Raw genomic sequence first — 20,710 nt, forward strand, 5'->3', positions numbered from 1 at the left:
TGCATGTTCAACCTGATCGCCATTGCGCCATAACACTCCATCAACTCGAAGATTGCGAGAGTGGCCGCCGTTTGAGGATCACCTTCCATTGTATTTGGTGCCTGCCTGGTTTTCGGGAAAAGGTGCTTATCCTCAACGGCGCTTGGGGTCGGTAATTTTTATCTTTGTCAGCACCCGTGGGCCCACCTAAACAGCCGAGCCACCACCAACTTGGAGAACGCACGGGGCAACTGGACCCCGGAACCGCTGTGAACAAGGCAGCTTCGATCATTGCTGGATGGAGGCTTGTCATCCTGCCCGTTCCGTCTCCCTCGCTGCAGCTGACCCGCCAGAACAACCACCGCCCTCGAACATCCACGCACCTCGATCGGCCGACCGCCTCTAGTCTGCCAACGGTCTGCACAGAGACGCCATCGCGACCGGGCAACCAAGGCCACATATGCAATCCAGCCATCCTCCCTCGATCTCTGCAACGTTGAATTGCAGTTTTTAAAGAGGCCCATCCGTCTTTGTCGCGGTTGGCTCCCTCGCTCGGTAGCGCTCAATCCATCAGTTGCGGACCGTTCTTGGAGTCAAAGCAGTGGTCAGACACCAAATTCGACATACCGATTCACGAGATCGACGTCATTACTGGGCTCGCCGCCGTCTCTCATCGGTTGCCATGGGCATCTGCAGCTCCTCGTGCTGCGGAGGTATGATTGCGCCTGAGCTGCGAGCTATCTCATCAATCTTCTCGTAATTCGCTAACAGGAGCCATCTACTACAGGCAAATCCCGCGATGCCCTCTACGAGAATGTCCTCGCCGAGAATGAGCGGGAGGCTGTCGCCGACCTCCTGGGGTACCTCGAAAATGTCAGCATCACTTTACATTTGGCAACTTACCCGCTCGCCTCGAAATCCACCCACTGACTGACATTGATTTTGCTGTAGCGCGCCGACACAAATTTCTTTTCGGGCGAACCCCTCCGGGCCTTGAGCACACTTGTTTACTCGGACAACATTGACCTTCAACGCAGCGCGAGTTTGACGTTTGCCGAAATCACGGAGCGAGATGTTCGCGCCGTTGACCCGGATACGCTTAGCCCCATTCTTTTTCTGCTCGAGAACTCCGACATCGAAGTACAACGGGCAGCCAGTGCCGCACTGGGGAACCTTGCCGTTAACAGTACGATGCCCTCCATGAGTCAAGCACGGTCAAGTTGGGTGGCAGCTAGCTAACACACAGTGTAGCCGACAACAAGGTCTTAATCGTCCAGCTCGGCGGGTTGCAACCGCTCATCAAGCAAATGATGTCGCCAAATGTCGAGGTTCAGTGCAATGCTGTCGGCTGCATCACCAACTTGGCCACGCATGAGGATAACAAGGCAAAGATCGCGAGGTCGGGCGCTCTGGGTCCTTTGACACGACTGGCCAAGTCTAAGGACATGAGAGTGCAGAGAAATGCGACCGGCGCGCTTCTCAACATGACACACTCTGGTACGTCATTTTGAGCATTCTCGCTCCGGTTTGCGCCTAACTTTCTGTACAGATGAGAACCGCCAACAGCTTGTAAACGCTGGCGCCATTCCCGTCCTAGTTCAACTCCTATCCTCCGCAGATGTCGATGTGCAATACTACTGCACGACTGCCCTGAGCAATATTGCCGTCGATGCCAACAACAGGCGGCGATTGGCCGAGTCCGAGCCTCGGCTTGTCCAGTATCTCGTCAACTTGACCGATTCATCCTCACCGAAGGTTCAGTGCCAAGCTGCGCTGGCGCTCCGGAATCTGGCGTCGGACGAGAAATATCAGCTTGAAATCGTTCATGCCCATGGCCTCCCGCCGCTCCTCCGCCTTCTTCGCTCCTCGTACCTCCCGCTGATTCTCTCCGCGGTCGCCTGCATCCGCAACATTTCTATTCATCCGCAGAATGAGTCTCCGATTATCGAAGCCGGGTTTCTCAAGCCTCTCGTCGATCTGCTTGGTTCCACAGACAATGAGGAGATTCAGTGCCACGCCATCTCGACGCTCCGCAATTTGGCCGCAAGCTCTGACCGCAACAAATCTCTTGTTCTTGAGGCGGGCGCCGTCCAAAAATGCAAGCAGCTTGTGCTCGAGGTTCCTGTTACAGTCCAATCCGAGATGACGGCTGCTATTGCGGTTCTTGCCTTGAGTGACGAGCTCAAAACTCACCTTTTGGAACTTGGTGTCTTTGAAGTCTTGATCCCCTTGACCAAGTCTCCCAGCGTAGAGGTCCAGGGCAACAGTGCTGCTGCGTTGGGTAACCTCTCTTCGAAAGGTTTGTTTGCCTCTTATATTGACACTCCAACGATTCATACTAACAGTGTGCTAGTGGGCGACTACAGCATCTTTGTCCAAAACTGGGCCGAGCCCAGTGACGGTATCCACGGCTACCTCAGCAGGTTCCTCGCTAGCGGGGACGCCACTTTCCAGCATATAGCGATCTGGACGTTGCTCCAACTGCTTGAATCGGAGGATAAGAAGCTCATCGGTCTTATTGGGAAGTCCGATAGTGTGGTCGATATGATCAAGCAGATTGCCAACCGCCAGATGGAGTCTGAAACCGAGGTCGAGGATGACGACGAAGGGGAGGTGGTCAACCTGGCTCAGCGCTGCCTCGAACTCCTTGGCCAGGGCGCATCGAAGAGTCACATCGAAGGCTAATAATGCTTTGCTGTCAAACCAAGTCGAGAAGGATAGAAAGATTCTCACACTTTCCCCCATTACCCATTTGCCTTTTCTCTCTCTTCTGTCCCCTCTTCTTTTTTTTTCTTTTTTTCCTTTCTCTGGTTTATTGCGCATCGGAGCGGCACGGAGTTGGTGGCGTCAGTATTGTCTACACACAGGAACGGATGGGAGCTGGGAGGGTTCTGGAGGACGTGTATACTGCAGGCGAGCATTTGGGCAGGCTAGGAAGGTGGTGGGTGGACACCGGGTGGGCACCAGGGGGGTTGGTGGTGGTTAGTAAGTTGTACGGTTGACTTGGAAGGGATGACTTGGTGCTGTTGGGTTCTAATCTTCGAACCTTTGCGATGGCTTCTTATTTTCCTTTGTATCATGGCGCGGAAGATTGTTTGCGGACAACACTGGACAATTGGGTCCTCCCATACCCATAAGCACTTCGGCGGTGTCTCGCGATGCCTGTTTACCTTGTACTTCATTACCGACACTGCGTACTCGCATCGGTGGGTTTAGCCCGTGTTGATGTAATCAGAATACACAATCCATATACCTTTTACATACTTTTTAGGTGCTTCCTAGGACATTGAGTACTCGAGGGCATCACCAACTTCACGGCAATCTGGGGAAGGATCAAGTCATGGGCCAAATACGCATTTAATCCCCGGATGGGTTGCTAACTTTCTGCGAGGTATTCGTGATCCACCTGAACTCTGAAAAGGGCCTCATCGTCGCGATGACTTTGCCCCGTATCAAAGCGAGCGGTACCGGCCCAAAATACCTCGAGTCCCGCGAAGCTACTAAATTATCACCCACAATCCAGCAGTGACCCTTTGGAACCTACGCCTCAAGTCAGTCAGTACTCCATCACTCCTCCTCCATCCATACCAAGAAAACAGAGAGACCACGGTTCACAAACCTGAATCATATTCCCTTCCCCCGGACCAACCCCATCCCCCGGCGTATCCATCAACACATAATCTCCCGGCAGTCCCAACACCCTCTTCACTCCGACCTCGTCATTGATAGGGATGTTGTACGCGACTACGTCGCCGACTGTCACGCCGCGGCCGAAACGGTGTAGTTTGGATACCAGCAACCACTCGCCGAGAACTTCAAAAGTTGGGAGCATGGAGGGGCCTGAGGCCGGGGCCATGGAGATGACGTATTCCCAGAGAAGGTGGGTGAAGGCGACGAATTTGAGGGTGGTGAGGATCACGCGGAAGGGGTGGCCGAACCAGGAAGGGGGCGGAGGAGGTGGTGGTTCATGGGAATCGCCATGGTTGGTGTGCGGTTCGGTGCCGTGAGAGTTTATCTTGGTGGTTTTGTTTGGGAGCGACGTGGATAGTGAGGGTGTAGTCGGTTGTGGTGTTTGGTGAAGGGGGATTGACTTGGTGGAGAATCGGGGTCTGGTGGGCCGAAGGAAGCCTCGCAGGACTGGGGTTATGAAGCCCATGGTGTCGAATAAATCTCCGGGGCCGGATTTCTTATCATGGCATTATGGCGGATTATGGATTAAGGTTGAAGAACTTGATGAGTTGAAGTGGCTCTCCACCTCGAACATAATGCCCACTGCCAAGAGCAGATAAATGCAGATAATGCCAAGACGGGAGCTTGCTCGATGAAGCGTCTCACTGGTCCGGTATCGATTAGTGGGGCCCTTCATTCCGGGGACCGAAGAATCCAGGGTTGACTCGCTCCAAGTTCTCCTGACCAAAAAAAGTGTTTTTCACGTTCTACAGCTGTGACTTAAACACCTCTATGGTCACTTTCGCCCACCATGAGACGGTCCCCATGTATTTTCAACTCGGCCGCCGCATTGCGGACCGTATTCCTCGGCAATGCGGCCGTATCAGAAACCCCGGGGCACTTGCAGCGCTTATTACTGCCCAGCATACAACCTGTTCCAGCCCGCTTCGTATCGCCCGCGCAGCGACCATTTTCGACACATCCTATCCTCCGAGGACACTTTAAACGATATAATCCCGAAGAAGAGCTTGAACAACAACAACCAAAAGCCGTCGAAAGGATGTCCGACTATGGCATCACATACCAATGGATCCAACTCCGACGCGAAGATGGTACGCTAGACGCCCCACGAAGAACCGCCGATGTGCTGCAGACGATCGACTTAGAGTGGGACACTCTGGTTCTTCTTGCTGCCCCAAGAGCGAGCGAGGAAGACAAGGGGCCCGAGTTCGCTGTTTGCGCTGTTCGGACCCGCGCGCCGGCGCAACAGAAACCGGTAGTCAAGGAACCTCCGGCGAAGGTGAAAATGCTGGAGTTGAACTGGGCCATCGGGGCCCACGACCTGCGAAGGAAATTGACACGGATGCAAGAGCTCGCGAAGAAGGGGTATCTCGTGCAGGTTATTTTGACCATGCGTAAGATGAAGTCTAAAAGGAGGGCATCGGATGAGGAAGTCCAGGCGACGTATGATGCAGTCATGGCAGCGATTGCGGAAGTACCTGGAATAAGGGAATTAAAGAAGCGGGACGGAGATCTAGGGAAGAGTCTCATATTATATGTGAAATATTCGGCCGAATGGGCGAAGGAGTCGGCGGAGCAGGCAAGTGCCTCATCGACGGAAGAGGGGAGCACTCCGTCGACGGAGGGTGCCTTCGATACTCCAAGGAGAATCGAGGCGGAAGCTGTAAAGGCGGATCCGAACGAATAGTGAGCGGTGAAAGGTTACCATGGCAATTTGGTTGTATGGATTCTGTAATTATGTACGATACTTGGCTATAATGGGATGTATCAAACATCCCCGCCAGTGGATACCAAACCCCCAAGAGAGCGATGCTTGAGTGGCACAACACTCCAAGTTTCAAATTCTGGTTCTAATATGGTGAAATGCAGCCTTCAGTCTCATGGGGTATTTTTTTGTGATGTGACGCCAAAACATTGTGTTACTAAAATGCCATTCACAGGTCATAGTTCGATCCGACAAGCAATTGTCCTCTTCCGCAATCCAAATACAAGGATTAGCTTTGTGCATTGGGAGCAATTACAGGGGTGTAACAACCTCTGATTGGAAGCCGTCTTTGCATGAGGGCGGGGCGCGGGGCAAGGCTGGGTCTGACTGTGACTCAATTCCCCAAATTCCAATTCTGGAGATGATGAAATTCTGACTAGCAAAACACAAGAAGTCTTGAAAACCTGCGTGCCGCCGGGAACCAGATTGTTATCGATTGTGTTTTCGGGGAGAGAAGACCACCGCAATCCTAATTGGATTTTCGACTTGGGAAACTTTTGAACAGAAGTTCTCAACTTTGGAGAAAGTTTCCACGGCGACCTTAACCCCGCGCATTCCATCCAGGACGTTCCGGAACCATTTCCCTGCCAACCTCATCGCATAACTTTATTTGCCGCCGGTCGTGAAATAATGCCCGCCGAGACGACCGGGGCTCCGAATACCGGGGCTCCCGTCAATACAGCGGCCCCCGCGCAAGATGGATCAAAGACCGCACCACCTCCTGCCAACTCAACGGCCCCCAAGGCGGAGGGAGAGAAGCTCACACCCGCCCAGCTCAAGGCTAAGGCCAAGGCCGAAAAGGCTGCGAGGCGCGCGCAGGTGAAAGAAGCAAGGGCTGCTGCTCCGGTGCCGTCCCCCGTCCAAGAGAAGGGCGCAGTGACAGATGGGAAAGGAGGCAAAGGAAAGGGGAAACCGGATGGACAGCAAACGCAAGGCAAAGGTGGACATTCACAGGGTCGCCGGCCATCGTTTAGTGGGAGGCGGCCCTCTGGTGCTCCGATCGAGAAGGACGTTAGGAGTACCATCCCCGATGCTTTCAGTCACATTCCAATGGCAAAGCGGATACCAACGTCCCAGGCGCACAAGGATGTGCACCCTGCGGTGCTAGCGGTCGGGCAGCAGATGGCTACATTTGCGCTCAGTGACAGCATATCCCGTCTTCAAGCTACTCTCTTGGCGTTCCGGAAGGTTTGTTTTGTCGGAGACACTCGCCTGGTCAGACCATTACTCACTGACACTCTCCAGGTAATCGAGTCGTACGAGACACCTAAAGGAAACTCGCTCTCGCGGCACTTTGTTCCCCACGTCCTCAACCCACAGATCGAGTACCTTACCGAATGTCGGCCCATGTGCTTTGCTATGGGCAACGCCATCAGATTGCTAAAGGGGAAAATCAACAAGTTTGACATCAACACGGGCGACGAGGAGGCAAAAGAAGGGCTTTTAGAGTGGATCGACTTTTTGATCAATGAGCGCATCAACCTAGCGGAGTATGCCATCGCTAGGAATGCGGCCCTACTGATCAACGAGGGTGACACGCTCCTCACCTACGGCCGGCACCGGCTCGTGGAGAAGACCTTTCTCGAGGCTAAGAAAGACGGCAAGTCCTTCGAGGTCACGGTGATCGATGATCCGTTTGAGCGTAGCGGCCAGGACCTCGCCAAGGTTTTGCGGCAAGCAGGTATCCCCGTGCTGTATTCCCCCAACCTGGGTGGCCTGCGGCCCAAAGTTGCGGCGGCAACCAACGTTTTCCTCGGCGGGGAGGCCATCTTTGCCAATGGCTCACTCCACGCTCCCTCGGGAACTGCCGACGTCGCCATGTCGGCGGCAAACGCTGGCGTGAAGGTAATTGTGCTGTGCGAGACCATCAACTTTGACCGCGACCGAGTCTCGGTCGATTCGCTCACGTACAACGAGATCGACCCTGAGAGGAATTCGGCCGAATCTTTCCGGTTACTGTTTGATAACACCCACGACAAGTATATTACTGGCGTGGTCACTGAGTTCGAGAGCGGCGGCGGCAACTCGCCGGCCCAGGCTATTCTCGCTCTGCTCAGAAAACAAGAAGATCCCCTGATCGACTAGGCGCAGAGAAGAGGGTGACAAGAGTGGGTAGAGCGAGAATAGCAGGGCTCGGGGGCAGTGGTTATCTGGGCTCAGATTTATAGGAACTTAGCACAGTAGCTAGCTGGTTGGTTGACACCAGATCGAGAATTATGACCTCGAGGATTGGACGGGACGCGGAGGTTTATTTGCGGCTCGGGGAATCCATCTAGCAGAGTGGCCATTTGGGCAATGACAAAATAATTTTATACACTTGAATCCAGCTCGTTAACTATGGTGGCTCGTTCACTGTCCTAGATTCGTACAGCAGCAAGCTAAACCCGTAATCTCTTCCAGGGTTTCTGTCCTACCACCCTTCTTTCTTGACCCTCCTCCCAGTCCCCGCCAAAATATCCGTATTCATCGCGCCCATCTCCACTGAGCCGTAATCCACCCCTCCCCGGCCCAGTCCAGCCAAACCCCCTTCATCACGACCCCCTCTTTCGTTTTTTCTCATTCCATCTCTCTCACGCAACAACCTCCGTCGGCGCCGCCGCCGCCGCACTAGCCTGGCGCTCAGCACGCCGCGCGCGCTTCTCCAAAATCGTCTGCTTGCGATCTGCCAGTGTTTTCGCCTGGCGCTCGTCCACACCCTGAAGCCAGTATCCAAAGCTACCGCCCACAGCACCAAATAGAGGGTACGCCCACAGCGAGCCCTTGTTGAAGAAGGGCCGCATCTCGATGCCGAGTTGCCAGAAGCGGACGACGAGGCCTAGGGTAGGTGGGGGGGGAGGAGTTAGCTATGTTTCTAGAGGACTCAGATCGTTTGTCGGGGGAGGGGGTTATGTACCGAAGCCTGTCCAGAAGACGACTCTGCCGACCATGTTTTTGGTGGGGGGGAGGGTTGTGTAAAGGGAAGAGCTTCGTTCGTAGTGTGACTCGGATCGGAGACTCGGGTTGGGTTGGAAGGTTTGACGTTGCGACGGGTCCCGTTCGTCGGCGGCTGCTGCTGCGCGTAGGGAATGAAATTAAATTCTTCCTACGGCGGTCGAGCCAAGGTTGGTTGGTGAGAGTGGAGTGGGCGCCCGCGATGAGCTTGTCGACGGCGACTCGGAGCTTCGTGGTGGTCTGGGGTTGGGATTGGTTTGCGGGCAATTGGCTTGATCGATGGTCTCGAATTGGCCAGCCACAGTTCTGGTCTGTGCTTCGAGAGAGGGGTGAGGCGCCAAACTGTGGCTGTGTCAGTTAATCTTCAGTTCGCCCAAGCTTTCCAAGCGCCCCACCCAAATCCCTCTAGCGGGTCCTTGAACGCGGCGTGCAGCCGATCGCGTATCGCAATTGGGACGTTTCAATCTTCTTTGACCTGTTTCCGCACTTTCACTCCTCGAGAAGCAACAACCAAACGCACGTTACGGACCGCGGGCGCCGTTGGAGATGACCCGACAGGATCTGCCACGCCATTTGGATTCCCTTTGGCGCATCTGATGCGTTCGGAGCCTTCGTCGACTCCCGTTCTTCTTGCCTGGAACGACGACCTTCCAGGGCGTTGACCCGCCGTCGGTATGCCTTCCGCAGTGGACGTTGGGGCTGCGCTTCCTGCCCCGAAAAAGTTCAAGGCCTCCGATTTACCGCTCCCATCAGCGACACGAACGGCTATCGAGGGCCTGGCGCATTCATTTAAGAAAAAGGGCGGCTACGATGCGATTCGCAAACAAGTGTGGGAGAAGTTTGAGGCTAGCGTATGCGCCCTTAACCCTGCAGTTACCAAAATGCATTAATACCAATGTGGCAACAGGACTATGAGGCTCAGGTTACCAAAGCCATCCTTGAAGTCGCCGAGCAGGAGGTCGAGCGCAACCCGAATCAGCTCTTGACTCTCGACCGCCGAAAAGCCGCAGCTCTCATCGATGGCGCCCTCGACCGTGGTGGTGTTTATCAGAAGGCGGAGGAGGTCATCGGAGCGCTGATTGATGCCGAAGCCATCGAAGCACACATCCGCCAACTACGTATCGCGGAAGTAGGCGAGGAAGTTGCCGAAGAAGAACGACTACGCGGCTCCAAGACAGATGAAGAATACGCAGCCGAGACGGCTGCTCGTCGAGCCGAGAGGGAACGTGTACGGGAAGAGTTGAGGGCCGTGGAGGAGAAGAAACGACAGCTTGAACGGGAGATCAAGGCTAAGGAGGAAGCGAAGAGGCGGGAGGTTGAGCGAGCCGCCCGCGAGGAGCGGAGAAAGAAAGAGCGGGAGGAGGACGAGCGGAGAGACAAGGAGCGCCGGGAACGGCGTGAAAAAGAGAGGGAACAAGAAAGAGAGCGTGATAGGGAACGCGAAAGCCGGAGAGACAGGGACCGGAGCCACGACCGCCGCGACAGGGACCGGGATCACGATCGGGATCGATATCGCGAGCGGGGTTACGACAGCTATCGAGGTACTCCAAGGGACCGCTCGAGGGATAGGGACCGGGACCGTACCGGTCGAGACAGCCGCGACAGCAGGCTTAAGTCTTCTGCCGATGATGGCATAGACGAAGGTGAAAAGGCGCTCAGCAAGGATGATCTCGAACGCCTTGAGCAAGAGGCATTAGCGGACCTCCTTAGGGAAAGCAAGCGTGTCTTGAAGAAGCAACCCGAACTCGAAATCGACGAAACTCTGGTCCCTCCCCCGAAGCGGACGAAGCCTGCATCTGCCATTGACCCAATTCAACGTTCAACCACGAAGGCCGTCGAGCCCAAGCTGGTGGAACTCAAAAAGCCAACTGTAGAGTCGAAGAAGCCGGTCGAAAACAAAGAACCCAAAAAGGAAGACGAAACCAACCCTTCAAGCGATGCCAAAGACCTCGAAGCGAAGCTTGAGAGAAGGAAGACCAGAAGCCCTTCGCGGTCTTCCCGGGTCCACCGCACCAGGGACAGGAGCCGGTCCAGGGACGACGGTCGCAAGCGAAGGGAGGCTCGCTCACGTACCCCACGGACTCGTGAGCGCAGCCGCTCCCGCCGGAGGAGCAGATCAAGGATGCGTGAGAAAAGGGAGGACCGCAAAGACGACCGAAAGGAAGACCACAGAGACCGCAGCAGCTCCCGTACCAAGACGGACCGGCGGGAACGGAGCCATTCTCGGCCTCGGACGGCGAAGGGCGACGATGGGGGGGGTAGAAGCCGTTCTCATCGCCGGGACACTCGAGACCGCAGTCGTTCGCCACGTCATAGGGTAGAACGGCGCGACCGGTCTCGTTCCCGCCTACGGTTTAGCCGCCGGGACCGGAGTCGCTCTCTCTCCCGTGATCGCGGCCGCCGTGATAGACGGGATCGCAGTCATTCTCGGGCGCATAACGACCGGCGGGACCGCGGCCGTGACCGCGGGCGGGAGAAGGACCGTGATAAGGACAAGGCCGCCCAGGATGAAGATAAGGAGCGACAGCCGCGAAGCCGCTCTCGCTCACCTGCAGCACGGCCTCCTTCCCGTTTGAATCACGATGAGAAAGAAGCATGGAAGCAGGCTGAGGTTAAGAAACGCGAGCAGGAAGCGAAGGCGTACTTGGCTGCTCAAAAAGAAGCTAGGGAAAAGGGCATGCCGGTACCGGGTATCGACGACCGCCGCGCAGAAGACAGGTCGCCCGATCTTAAGCGACGCCGCGAACCCGATGAGCACGACCGCTACATGCCTGGCGACCGGGACCGGGACCGCGATCGTACCCGGGATAGGGATCGCGATAGAGACCGAGACAGGGATCGTGATAGGGATCGTGAACGCGACCGCGACCGCGATAGGGATAGAGATAGGGACAGAGATAGGGACCGAGACCGCGATCGAATGGACTACCGAGGCGGCGACCGCTATGACGGGGACCGCGACAGGCCAAGAGATCGAGATCGGGATCGGGATAGAGACAGAGACCGGGACCGAGATCGAGACAGGCGTGACCGGTCCCGCGATCGTGATCGACCAAGGGATGACCGCCGAGAAACGCGGCGTCGTAGCCGGTCGCGAAGCCGTGATCGGGACAGGGATCGATCCCGAGACAGAGACCGCGACAGGGATCGGGATAGAGACTATCGTCGGAGTCGTCGCGAGCGGAGCGAGTCAACTCGGCAAGACAGAGACAGAGACCGCGATCGGGATAGGGACAGGGACCGAGACAGGGACCGAGATCGGGACCGCGACCGCCATCGGGACCGCAGCCGACGGACCAGCCGTAGAAGAAGCAGAAGTCGCGGCTAGCAGCCTAAACTCAAGCCAGCTCTCAGAACATCGAAGGCTTCTCCGGCTGCTCCCGCAAATTCGACAAACGAGAAAGAGGGAATCAAGACAGCCCCAGCGGACGTCAAGACAGGCAGAGTAACAAGGAAAACAAAAGCTTCCCAGTCGACTGGCCTACTCGTCCTTCCTTATTGATGTAACTTGTAATCAGCAGCGTGTACGGAATGTCAAGGGCGGGTTGGGAGGGCATCATGATTTCAGAGAGAACCAAGGAGTTTAAGGATTGGACAGCGAAATATCATTCATACGTTCCGAGAAGGAATGAGTCCGTGTCTGCTTAGACGACCGTCTCGGCGGTTATGGTGTTAAATGATGTAATGATGTGATGCTCAGTGATATGAACCCAAATCTTCTGTTCCACCTGACAACCACCTCGAGATATTATTCCCAACATCTTTGCTAGTGCAGATATGCAATGTTTGAATAGATGATTACATGTGCCCGTGCAGGGTGGTTTGTCAAGGCATTCAACAAACAAAACTTACCGTCTGTACGCTCAATCATCACTGCAAGCCAAAAAAACAAAGGCAGTTCAAAACCTGAGTCGCTCTCGACCTCGAGTCATTAATTAGTTATGTTGAGGTCAATCCAAAAGGAGACGACTCAAAAATCCAAAAGAGTCCCGAAATCAAAAACCCCTATTTAACGCCATGCCATGCCATATCAATCGTGTCACATCCAGACAGCCACCCCGCCTTATTTATGTCCTTTCTCTCTTTTTGTCGCCCGTCCCCCTCCTCTATGCGACGCCAAGCTGTTCCCCAACAGCACCCGCCACGCCGCCCCCGTAAAAGAACGCGCCGACCAAAAACAGCACCAAAAACGCCGCAACACCCATAACCAGCGTTCTCCGCACAGCGGCCGGCAACCCCCCTTGCTGCTGCTCCGCTCCGCTGCCGGTGAAGTCCCCGCCGGCCTTGGCAACGAAGACCCAGGCGGCCTGGGAAAGCAGCACGATTTGGTCCCAGCCGAGGGAGTAGTAGAGCAGGCCGGCTAGGGCGATGGTGTAGCCGAGGCACTGGAGCCAGGTGATATTGGTGTGCCAGATCATGACGGAGATGATGACGAGGAGGATGTTTTTGAGGATGCCGGTGAGGGTCATGACGAGGCCGGAGGTTTTGCCGATCTATGAGTCGGTTAGCTGGTTTGAGCCTTGTTTGTCTCGGAGACGAGAGGCAGCAAGGGGGGGGAAGGGGGGAGAAGAGGAACTCACCAGGAAAACGCTGCTAACGTTAAGCAGAAAGGCAATAGCGGCGTTGAGCAGGAGCAGACCATAGCCAGCCTTAGCAAGGTCGGCCGGGTCGAATTTATTCGCCTCAGAGCCAATGGCGATAATGACGTTCATGACGGCGCAGATGGGGGCGTAGTAGTACAGGCTGACGAGGGGGTCCATCTTCTGCGTGTCGCCCGAAAGCAAGACCTGGATCATGACAAGCCGGACAGCCTCAAACACGATGCCGCCGACCTGGAACAGGAAACCGGCCACGCTAAAGTCGATCTCGCCGAAGCTGGCGAGAGCGACGCCGGCGACGATGAGCAGGACGTTGATGAAGCGCTTGAGCGAAGGGTCCTCGACGCCCCATGCCCACGAGGTCAGCAGCACGGCCACGGGGGCGGCGGCCTTGAGCATTTGGATGAAGGCCACGCTGAGGTACAGGTAGACCATGTTGCTGCAGACCAGGCTGGCGCTGTACAGCAGGCCAATGGGCACGATGGCGCGCAGGTAGAGGCGCCCCGTCATCTTGACATTCTTACGCCCGTCCAGCAGCGTGGTTGTTCGCGCCAGGACTTGGGTCGCGATGGTCGCAAAGATAAGATGCCAGCATGTGAGAATTACGGCTGCCGCGGTGTTAGTCACAATTCCATACCAAAAATAGGGGCAATTGGCCTTTGATACACAAAGGCATATGTGAGGGGTAGACATACGGTATCCTATCATAAGCCGGTTAGTCTTTCATGTTCCCAATCCGCCTCAGAATGCAATGTACGAAGTAAACTTACGGAATCCCCGACTATCGATAATCCATTTGTTGAAGAGAATTGTCAAGTTGGAAAAGAAAATCCAACTCCTACACAAACCTCCCGGTTAGTATGATGCAGTCTCAATCAAAGCCGCAGGCGAGCCTGGCGACCTAGAGGTCATCCGTCCTCGGGACTCCGCAGGAATTTAATATATCTGGACATACGCAACATAGAACACCGCGTGTATCCCCCGGTCTGCCGGCCGAGGTTTTTCAACCTGGCGTTCAACATCGTCCTCGACCATCTTCTTGCGTAGTCCGTGACTGGCCGTAAGCCTTAAATTTCGGTCAAGCTGACGTCGCCCACGAAATTGAGTTGAGACCCCTCCGTGATTATTCGAACCTCTCCCCGGTCTTCTTATGGTTCCGCTTCCCTTTGTTCTCGTTTCGTAAATCGTTGGGCGTATGAGGGCGCGAGCCCTGGAAGTAGAGAAACAACGGCCGCTGATTTATTACCAAGACTTCCCCCCTCCTCTTTTTGTTCGCCGCAGCAGCGCTTTTGAGTTTTGCGCCACGAGCACTCCTACAGCAGAGTCCTCTCACTGGTCCGTCTCGCTTCGTTCGTGGTGCGTCGTATCGTATCGTTGTGCGAAGGCTTCGGCGATAGGGAGGCCAGGCCCGAACGACGGAAAGAGGCAAGGTCTGATGCCGATGGAGTAGTATCGTGAGTCCGCCGGGTCGGGGGTCGACGGTCCGAAACGCGCGAAACAAAACTGGCGGAGGGAGGCTTTGCGGAAACGAGACAGGACGAGAGACCACTTTCTCAACAAAAGATACAGAGAGCAAAAGAAAAAAAAGTACTCGGCGCGCGTGAAACCCGGCGAGTGGGCGCTGTAGGTCGAATTTGAATGGAAGAAGTCGCGAAGCTGACTTGATCTCATCCCCAATGGAGAACCATCGCAAAAGACGGACTGGGGGCACCAGCTGCTTCTTGGGCTGGGCCCGGCCTCTCGTTGCAGCGCAGGCATCGTCCCAAAATAGGATCGCGCAGGGCAGGCCGCTCTCAGGGCGCTGGCCAGGTGCCTGCCCAGAAGGCCCACCAAGCGCGGGGCAGCCAACCAGTGAACCGGAACTCTGGACGCATTGTCTTCTCCCATTGGTTTGCGGGGGAACAAGCTGTGGGAAATCCGCTCCAAAAAGGGGGACCCCTGTTCGTGTTTTGCTGACTCGACCCGGCTCTGGGCTCCTCTCCTCCTTGGCTCTCAACCAAATACGACCTCTCGCAAAGAGCTTCGCCATTCCGAATACCCAAGGTCCATGCATCGGCGCGGCAAGGATCGGACGAATGTGTTTCAGTCCACTTGTCGATGCCTTCAGAAGGATGGCACAGCGCTGGGCGGTTTGTGAGAAGATTGGATTGCATTGACCTGACGATGAAAGGGGGCCGTTGTGTCTCTCGATGTCTGTCCGAGCGAGAAACAAATCTGTCTTCAGAAGGCCCGGTGATACACGTACGACAGTTCCAGGGTGGTCTCTCACATGACCACGAGTTTGATGGCGATAGACTTCGCAGCAAGCAGTAAAGTTCCGAGACAACGGCAGCCCAATAGTGTACCAGATGCGAGAGTCAACCCCGACATTCTGGGGTGGAGACGGCAACTCGGCAACTTTGTCAGGGTCCTCGATGTGACCCTACCGCCGTTGCTGCGGAAAGAAGGAAGCGTTCCTTCTTCAACACTGTCTGTCCAGAACAGCAACAGACAACACAGCCACATTAACTATGTTCTCACCATGAATTCCAAAGAGAACGTAGCAGGGGACACGAAGGGGACCGAACTTAGTTTGCCTTTTTTTTTTTAGCAGGAGGCCATCTTAGCATGTATCCTAAGCTCATAACGGTTTATGACGCTAAGTCCTAGTTTCCGTGGCCCCTCAAAAAGGCGCCGAAGAATCCATTACTCTCCAACCAAACCCCAACGGCAAGCCCACTCCTCCCAGCGGTGTCCCTTCGCTCGTGGCGTACCCCAATTCTAATGAAATCATGAACACAACCATGTAAACCAGCCCAATTCCGTGAATGTATGTAAATAAGGAAATGAACGCAGCCCTCTCTTTCTCTACCAATCCACCCCTCAGTCAGGGTTGAAATAGCAGAGGAAGACAATGGTATACCCCCCTCTCCCAAATAAAAAAACGCCGTTCGCTATGCATAAGATTCATAAATTGCAACCCACAGAAACTCCGTCGCGTCCTTGCCGGGGTTATGCTCCCGCGGCTTCGAGAGCGTCGGCTATGGGAACCTGTGGAGGGGAATCCGGGATGGGAACGTCCTCAGGCTTGAATATTGGCTCTAGTGCCTGACCGTTCGTCTCTAGCATCTCTGCTTCCTCCACCATGTCCGAGTCCCGGACGAGCAGATGGGTGTGCTCAACGACTTCACCACGCTCTGGTGTCGGAGAAGGGGATCGTTCAACAATCGTCTCCCCTATCCGCGACCGCGATGAGAGCGTATCCGTTGTGATGGGCATGGCCGAGCTTGGTGGCGCTGGTGAGATGTTGTCATGCTGCATTGGCACCTCCAGCTTCCCCGTGAGACATACGTCGTTCTCCGAAACGCTCGCAGCGAGGGCCTCAGTTTCGGCAGCCCTAGCTGCAGTGCCGTTCGAGACTAGGTTCACATCCGGAAGCAAGTCTTGGTTAGGGTCCACACAGTCGTAAAACAGCATGAACACGCCACCTTGCGACAGGACCGTCCGTTCGTCCACAATCGAAACAGTCTCATCGCTCAAGCGCCACCATTGGGTCTGTTGCACGTCGTGGCCCGGCGTTGATTCCTCTAGGTCGATGTCCCCGTCCGAGTCCGTATCATTCGCCTCGCTAACTCCGTGTGCCTCCGTACGCTTGCCCATCCCCGGTGGTGAAGAGAAGGGGTGTTTGCGGTAGCAAACATAGTGTCCGTTTTGGTGGCTCCCGTGATGTGTCACAACAGCGCGCAGTTCGTAAATCGGGCCGGTAATCCTGGACGGCTCCCGGTCCCCTGATACCATCGACGCCTTGGGATCTAGTATCCACTGCTCCATGTCCTGGGCAATTGAGTTGTTTTCCAAGTCCAAGGGGCCATGTTTGCTACCGAGGCACCAAGGACCTAGATCAAGTACCAGAGGGAAGCGGACGTCGGCCGAGTTCTTGTACATGTAGCCTGTCTGTTCATCGAACCCCGACCGGTTCACATGGAACACCAAGCTGGACGGCGGTCGGGCAAGGACCACTTGTTTCGTTTTGGTCGAACTTGTCTTTGACTTTGACGTGATTTTGCACTTCTTGGTCAGCGTCTCCTCATCGAACGCCTCTTCCTCAAGAGCTTCTTCGAGAACCTGCAACCGCTCCTGGAGCATTGCGGACTCTCCGGCGCGCTCAATCAGCGCCTTGATCACATCCCGACACATCACCAACGAACATTTGAGGCACTCGACGCCCTCGATCGGTTCGACCTTGGTGTATTGGTCCAATCGCTCGTAAAGATCGTGTTCGGGGAGGTTGCCGAGCGTTAATGTGAGACAATTGAAGGGGATCATAGTCAACCCTTCGCAGTGGCCGCAATTCACACAAACCACCCGTTGAGCCATCAACCCCTCGAGGGGATTCCGAGAAAATCGGGTGTTTGACCCTTGCTTGGGATGTGCGTGGAAGCTCTCATATCCGCTATCGTCACTCCCGTTGGTCCCCACGGAATCAAAACTCAGGCGGGAGGACTCAAAAACCGGTGGATCTGCGAGAATACGGGCGGTTTTGGCGATTTCGTTATCGATCTGGTCCAGCAGTTTCGAGTAATATTCCTGAGCATCCTGCTGCTGAAAGGTACTCATATTCTTGAGCACCTTAGGCGTCCAAATGGTCCTCCCATTACTCGAAGGGCTGGTGAGTTTCGCCAACAGCTCACGGAGCGCGTCGGTGGTTCGCGTTGGCGATAGGTCAGGCCGTCGCTCGAGAGAAACGGCGGACAGGTAAGGTGTGAAGGGTTTGAGGGATGCTAGACCCTGGAGAATACTGTTCTGGTAGCAGGAGTTGTCGTAGTTTCCTAGGCCCGGTGGGGTATCGAAGGACGCGTTATTTCCCATGGCAGCGCTAGACAGACTGCTCAAGCCCTTGCGCCCAGCCTCCGACACGGAACCGATAATCCCACGGCCATCGTTGAGTCCCAGAATCCTCTGTAGCGCCTCACTTTTCGCCGCACGAGTCCGCGGCTGCTGCGTGCGGAGCATGTGGGCGGGTGAAGCGTTTAAAAACTGATCAATGGCAAAGAGGAGGCGAGCCGGAACCAGAGTAATCACAATGTCCCATAGAATCTGAAGAACCGAGGGGAGCTGGCGCCGCTGGCGTGCCGTCTGGTATGCTATCGTGACGGCAACGAGAGCAACTGTGACGATCACGCTTGGGCTGGAAAGCCGGGCCCGCAGTCCTCCATTGACGTGTTGTTGGTAAAAATCAAAATTGCCGTAGGCGTTGAAATTGCTGACGAGGGTGCGTTTCGTATTGGAATGCATTTCTGTGGTGGGGATAGGGCCCTGAATGGACGGAAGGAGCTGCGTCTCGCGGGAAGAGAGGCCTCGCAAATGGATGAGAATAGCCTGGAGAGCTGGTTCAATCAAGCGGTCAATCGAAATTAAAACAGTGAAGGGTACAAAAAGGCCATGCCGTCCAAAGAGTGATTCTACTCATCAAAAAATGGGCAAACGAGGAGCCGGCGTTGCAACTGTCTCCCAGGATATAAGAAGCAGAGGATGAAATTGCGAGGACGCATGTGCTTCCTTGAAGGTTCCTGTCACAAGGAAACAATGGAACCTTAGCTCTCACGCCTCCAACAAGCTGGCTTCTCTTCAGCTGACGCACTCATTGGCCGCCTGAACTCTAGGTGGGGTCATGCGCACATGGGTCAGGTTGTTGCTGGAGTTTCCCCTGCAGGGCGACAGGGCGCGGACCCCACCAAGCAACGGTTCTCCAAGGAAATTTTCCCCGCGATAAGAAAGCCAGCAAAAGCCAACATCCTGATAACAAAAAAGAGTTCGAGGCTGCCAGACGCGACATGGCAAAAGGCGTTATTCAAAAGGGCAGGAGAGGTATGGAACAATGCAGAACAGCGGGGCTTTTCAAGGTCCATTCTTTCCCCTTTGCTTTCTTCTTTTTTTAGCTGTTTCTCGTAACTAACACGAGGCCTCTCGCTCTTGTTCGCCCCAGGGCCATCAATACATTCCCGCGCCGCCCGCCGGGCGACTTCCCCTAGTATTAACACCGACAGGTCCCTCAAAAATGCCCAGCTACCACAAGAATCTGTCGACCGGCGTCCGACCGTGCTCGCGACCCATCATGCCAGCGGCATCACCAAGAAGGCCAAGTCGGGCCGCAAAGCAATGTTAAGTAGCAAAGCGCGGCGGCGACAGGAGAAAAACATGGACCGCGCCGAGGCTATTATGGATCGCACAGCGGTTAAGGTACAAAAGAGCAAGGGCCACGCCCGAGTCATTCACTCGCGTAAGAAGACCTGGGACGAGATCAACAAAGACGCCTTTGACCACGAGGAACCCGTCAAAATCAGCAAGAAGGCCCAGGCCAAGATGGACGAAGATGCCATGGTCGAGGCGTTTTATGCGGATGATGGCGACGAGGAAATGGCCGGGGCAGAGGAGGTTGGGGAGGTCGTTAGCGTTTTGGAGGCGGCGCCTATCGCTGGCCCGGTTTCGGCAACTGAACAGGAAGAGGAAATTCTGTGAGGCTGGGCTACGGTGCTAAGCTAGATGAAAGGACTCTGCTAAAGACGAGTTCTGCCGCAACTACAAACGAGAGTGTTTGCAAGGGAACGCATTCTCGTGTCGCTCCATAGGCCTGCTGTTGCTCAGGTAGATGACACTTCCATGAGCAATCCCGGCTACTTAGATGAGGACCGGGGGGAAGGGGGAACATCCAGGATGGTTGACATTAGGAGACCAAGCAGCTTTAAAGGGATGGACAGGTATCCCATGCGGTCCGGTATTGGGCCTAGCGAAAGCCAGAATACACACTCGCAAGGCGGAAAGCTGTGAACCGTTGGGTTACTTGCGCGGCAAAGGGCCGCGACCATATGTCGCGCAGTTTCCCACCTTCGAGGGGAAGCCACAACGTTCGTGAGGTATATTAAAGCAAAAGGTGGAGATTTTGAGGAAATATATTTAACAGAGTTTTAATTGAAACGGTCGATAGGCACGCGATAGAGCGCTTGGGGTGTTTCATAATGGGTCTCCCATAGTTTATCCTCGCACCCCTCAGCTGATACTTCCAGTCGACCCGACTGCTTCCATTTACCTAAATCAAAGTCTTACAACAGCAGCAGACTTTTGCATGTGACCATACCTTCAGGTTATTTGGAATTAAGAAAATACAGACTCGATGGTTGTAGCGTGGGTGTGTGGAACAAAGCTCACGTTACCACCTCCCGGAGTATGTGTTGAGCGCCGCCCTTATTATGCGAGAAGATGGTAAAATGTATTTCAATAAGCGGGTTTAGCTCAGTTGGGAGAGCGTCAGACTGAAGCCAAAACTTCGGGAACTCTATCTGAAGGTCATGTGTTCGATCCACATAAACCGCAATCTTTACTTTTCTTTTTCACCAATACCTCTCGAAACCGAGCCAGCTTTTTGCTTGCAGTTAGCGAACCCGAAGCTACATCCGTACAAAGCACTGAATAGGGGAGTCCAAAATTTATTCCAGCGCCATCAGTTAATTGCACTTTTTCTAGAGCTTGAGGTGAGGGGTGGAATCAATTTTGGCTGTCCACCACAAACCTCATAGGGTTGAAGTCCTGCTCGAACCCCCACGCCAAGAGAAGCATGGATCCAACGACCTCGACGCAAACGAAAGTGAGAGGAAGACATAATAAGAACCCACTTTTAGATTCCCGAGAAGGATTCAGCTCTTTGAACTAACCAAACATTCGGGAGAATCCTAAGACTCCCCAACATGAAGAGGATATGGAATCACCTCGG

General features: G+C 54.8%; 9 protein-coding genes and 1 non-coding gene across 10 annotated transcripts; 6 read left to right on the forward strand and 4 right to left on the reverse strand.

Moving 5' to 3' along the window:
• Positions 1–661: 661 nt before the first annotated feature.
• C8A04DRAFT_37169 (armadillo-type protein) lies at positions 662–2,664 on the forward strand (the record flags this gene model as incomplete). The annotated part of the gene is made up of 6 exons (XM_062783793.1): positions 662–692; positions 767–852; positions 931–1,165; positions 1,231–1,476; positions 1,529–2,278; positions 2,333–2,664. 6 exons carry the CDS (start codon positions 662–664, stop codon positions 2,662–2,664), a joined length of 1,680 nt encoding a protein of 559 aa, XP_062637116.1.
• A 672-nt stretch (positions 2,665–3,336) lies between these two features.
• C8A04DRAFT_12086 (peptidase S24/S26A/S26B/S26C) lies at positions 3,337–4,135 on the reverse strand (the record flags this gene model as incomplete). Its single annotated transcript, XM_062777213.1, has 2 exons — positions 3,337–3,519; positions 3,599–4,135. The coding sequence occupies 2 exons, from the start codon at positions 4,133–4,135 to the stop codon at positions 3,337–3,339; spliced, it is 720 nt and encodes a 239-aa protein (XP_062637117.1).
• A 324-nt stretch (positions 4,136–4,459) lies between these two features.
• C8A04DRAFT_37171 (uncharacterized protein) lies at positions 4,460–5,356 on the forward strand (the record flags this gene model as incomplete). Its single annotated transcript, XM_062783794.1, has 1 exon — positions 4,460–5,356. The coding sequence occupies one exon, from the start codon at positions 4,460–4,462 to the stop codon at positions 5,354–5,356; it is 897 nt and encodes a 298-aa protein (XP_062637118.1).
• Positions 5,357–6,064: 708 nt separating this feature from the next.
• Positions 6,065–7,519, forward strand: C8A04DRAFT_37172 (uncharacterized protein; the record flags this gene model as incomplete). The annotated part of the gene is made up of 2 exons (XM_062783795.1): positions 6,065–6,622; positions 6,680–7,519. The coding sequence occupies 2 exons, from the start codon at positions 6,065–6,067 to the stop codon at positions 7,517–7,519; spliced, it is 1,398 nt and encodes a 465-aa protein (XP_062637119.1).
• Positions 7,520–8,004: 485 nt separating this feature from the next.
• On the reverse strand, positions 8,005–8,361 carry C8A04DRAFT_12082 (uncharacterized protein; the record flags this gene model as incomplete). The annotated part of the gene is made up of 2 exons (XM_062777212.1): positions 8,005–8,249; positions 8,328–8,361. The coding sequence occupies 2 exons, from the start codon at positions 8,359–8,361 to the stop codon at positions 8,005–8,007; spliced, it is 279 nt and encodes a 92-aa protein (XP_062637120.1).
• A 678-nt stretch (positions 8,362–9,039) lies between these two features.
• Positions 9,040–9,728, forward strand: C8A04DRAFT_12119 (complex proteins associated with Set1p component shg1-domain-containing protein; the record flags this gene model as incomplete). The annotated part of the gene is made up of 2 exons (XM_062777220.1): positions 9,040–9,216; positions 9,273–9,728. Coding segments are annotated over 2 exons (633 nt in total), but the record flags the coding sequence as incomplete, so codon positions are not given.
• Positions 9,729–12,471: 2,743 nt separating this feature from the next.
• On the reverse strand, positions 12,472–13,998 carry C8A04DRAFT_28535 (triose-phosphate transporter family-domain-containing protein; the record flags this gene model as incomplete). Its single annotated transcript, XM_062780673.1, has 5 exons — positions 12,472–12,858; positions 12,946–13,571; positions 13,659–13,664; positions 13,734–13,801; positions 13,919–13,998. 5 exons carry the CDS (start codon positions 13,996–13,998, stop codon positions 12,472–12,474), a joined length of 1,167 nt encoding a protein of 388 aa, XP_062637122.1.
• Positions 13,999–15,954: 1,956 nt separating this feature from the next.
• C8A04DRAFT_28536 (uncharacterized protein) lies at positions 15,955–18,237 on the reverse strand (the record flags this gene model as incomplete). The annotated part of the gene is made up of 1 exon (XM_062780674.1): positions 15,955–18,237. One exon carries the CDS (start codon positions 18,235–18,237, stop codon positions 15,955–15,957), a length of 2,283 nt encoding a protein of 760 aa, XP_062637123.1.
• Positions 18,238–18,776: 539 nt separating this feature from the next.
• C8A04DRAFT_12063 (Alb1-domain-containing protein) lies at positions 18,777–19,461 on the forward strand (the record flags this gene model as incomplete). The annotated part of the gene is made up of 2 exons (XM_062777206.1): positions 18,777–18,810; positions 18,929–19,461. The coding sequence occupies 2 exons, from the start codon at positions 18,777–18,779 to the stop codon at positions 19,459–19,461; spliced, it is 567 nt and encodes a 188-aa protein (XP_062637124.1).
• A 760-nt stretch (positions 19,462–20,221) lies between these two features.
• C8A04DRAFT_t72 lies at positions 20,222–20,313 on the forward strand. Its single transcript has one exon. It is a non-coding gene; the product is annotated as a tRNA-Phe (tRNA).
• The last annotated feature ends 397 nt before the right edge of the window (positions 20,314–20,710 follow it).

The sequence above is a fragment of the Dichotomopilus funicola genome (assembly GCF_033296635.1).
Source record: "Dichotomopilus funicola strain CBS 141.50 unplaced genomic scaffold C8A04scaffold_30, whole genome shotgun sequence".
In the NCBI taxonomy this organism is placed as follows: Eukaryota; Fungi; Ascomycota; class Sordariomycetes; order Sordariales; family Chaetomiaceae; genus Dichotomopilus; species Dichotomopilus funicola.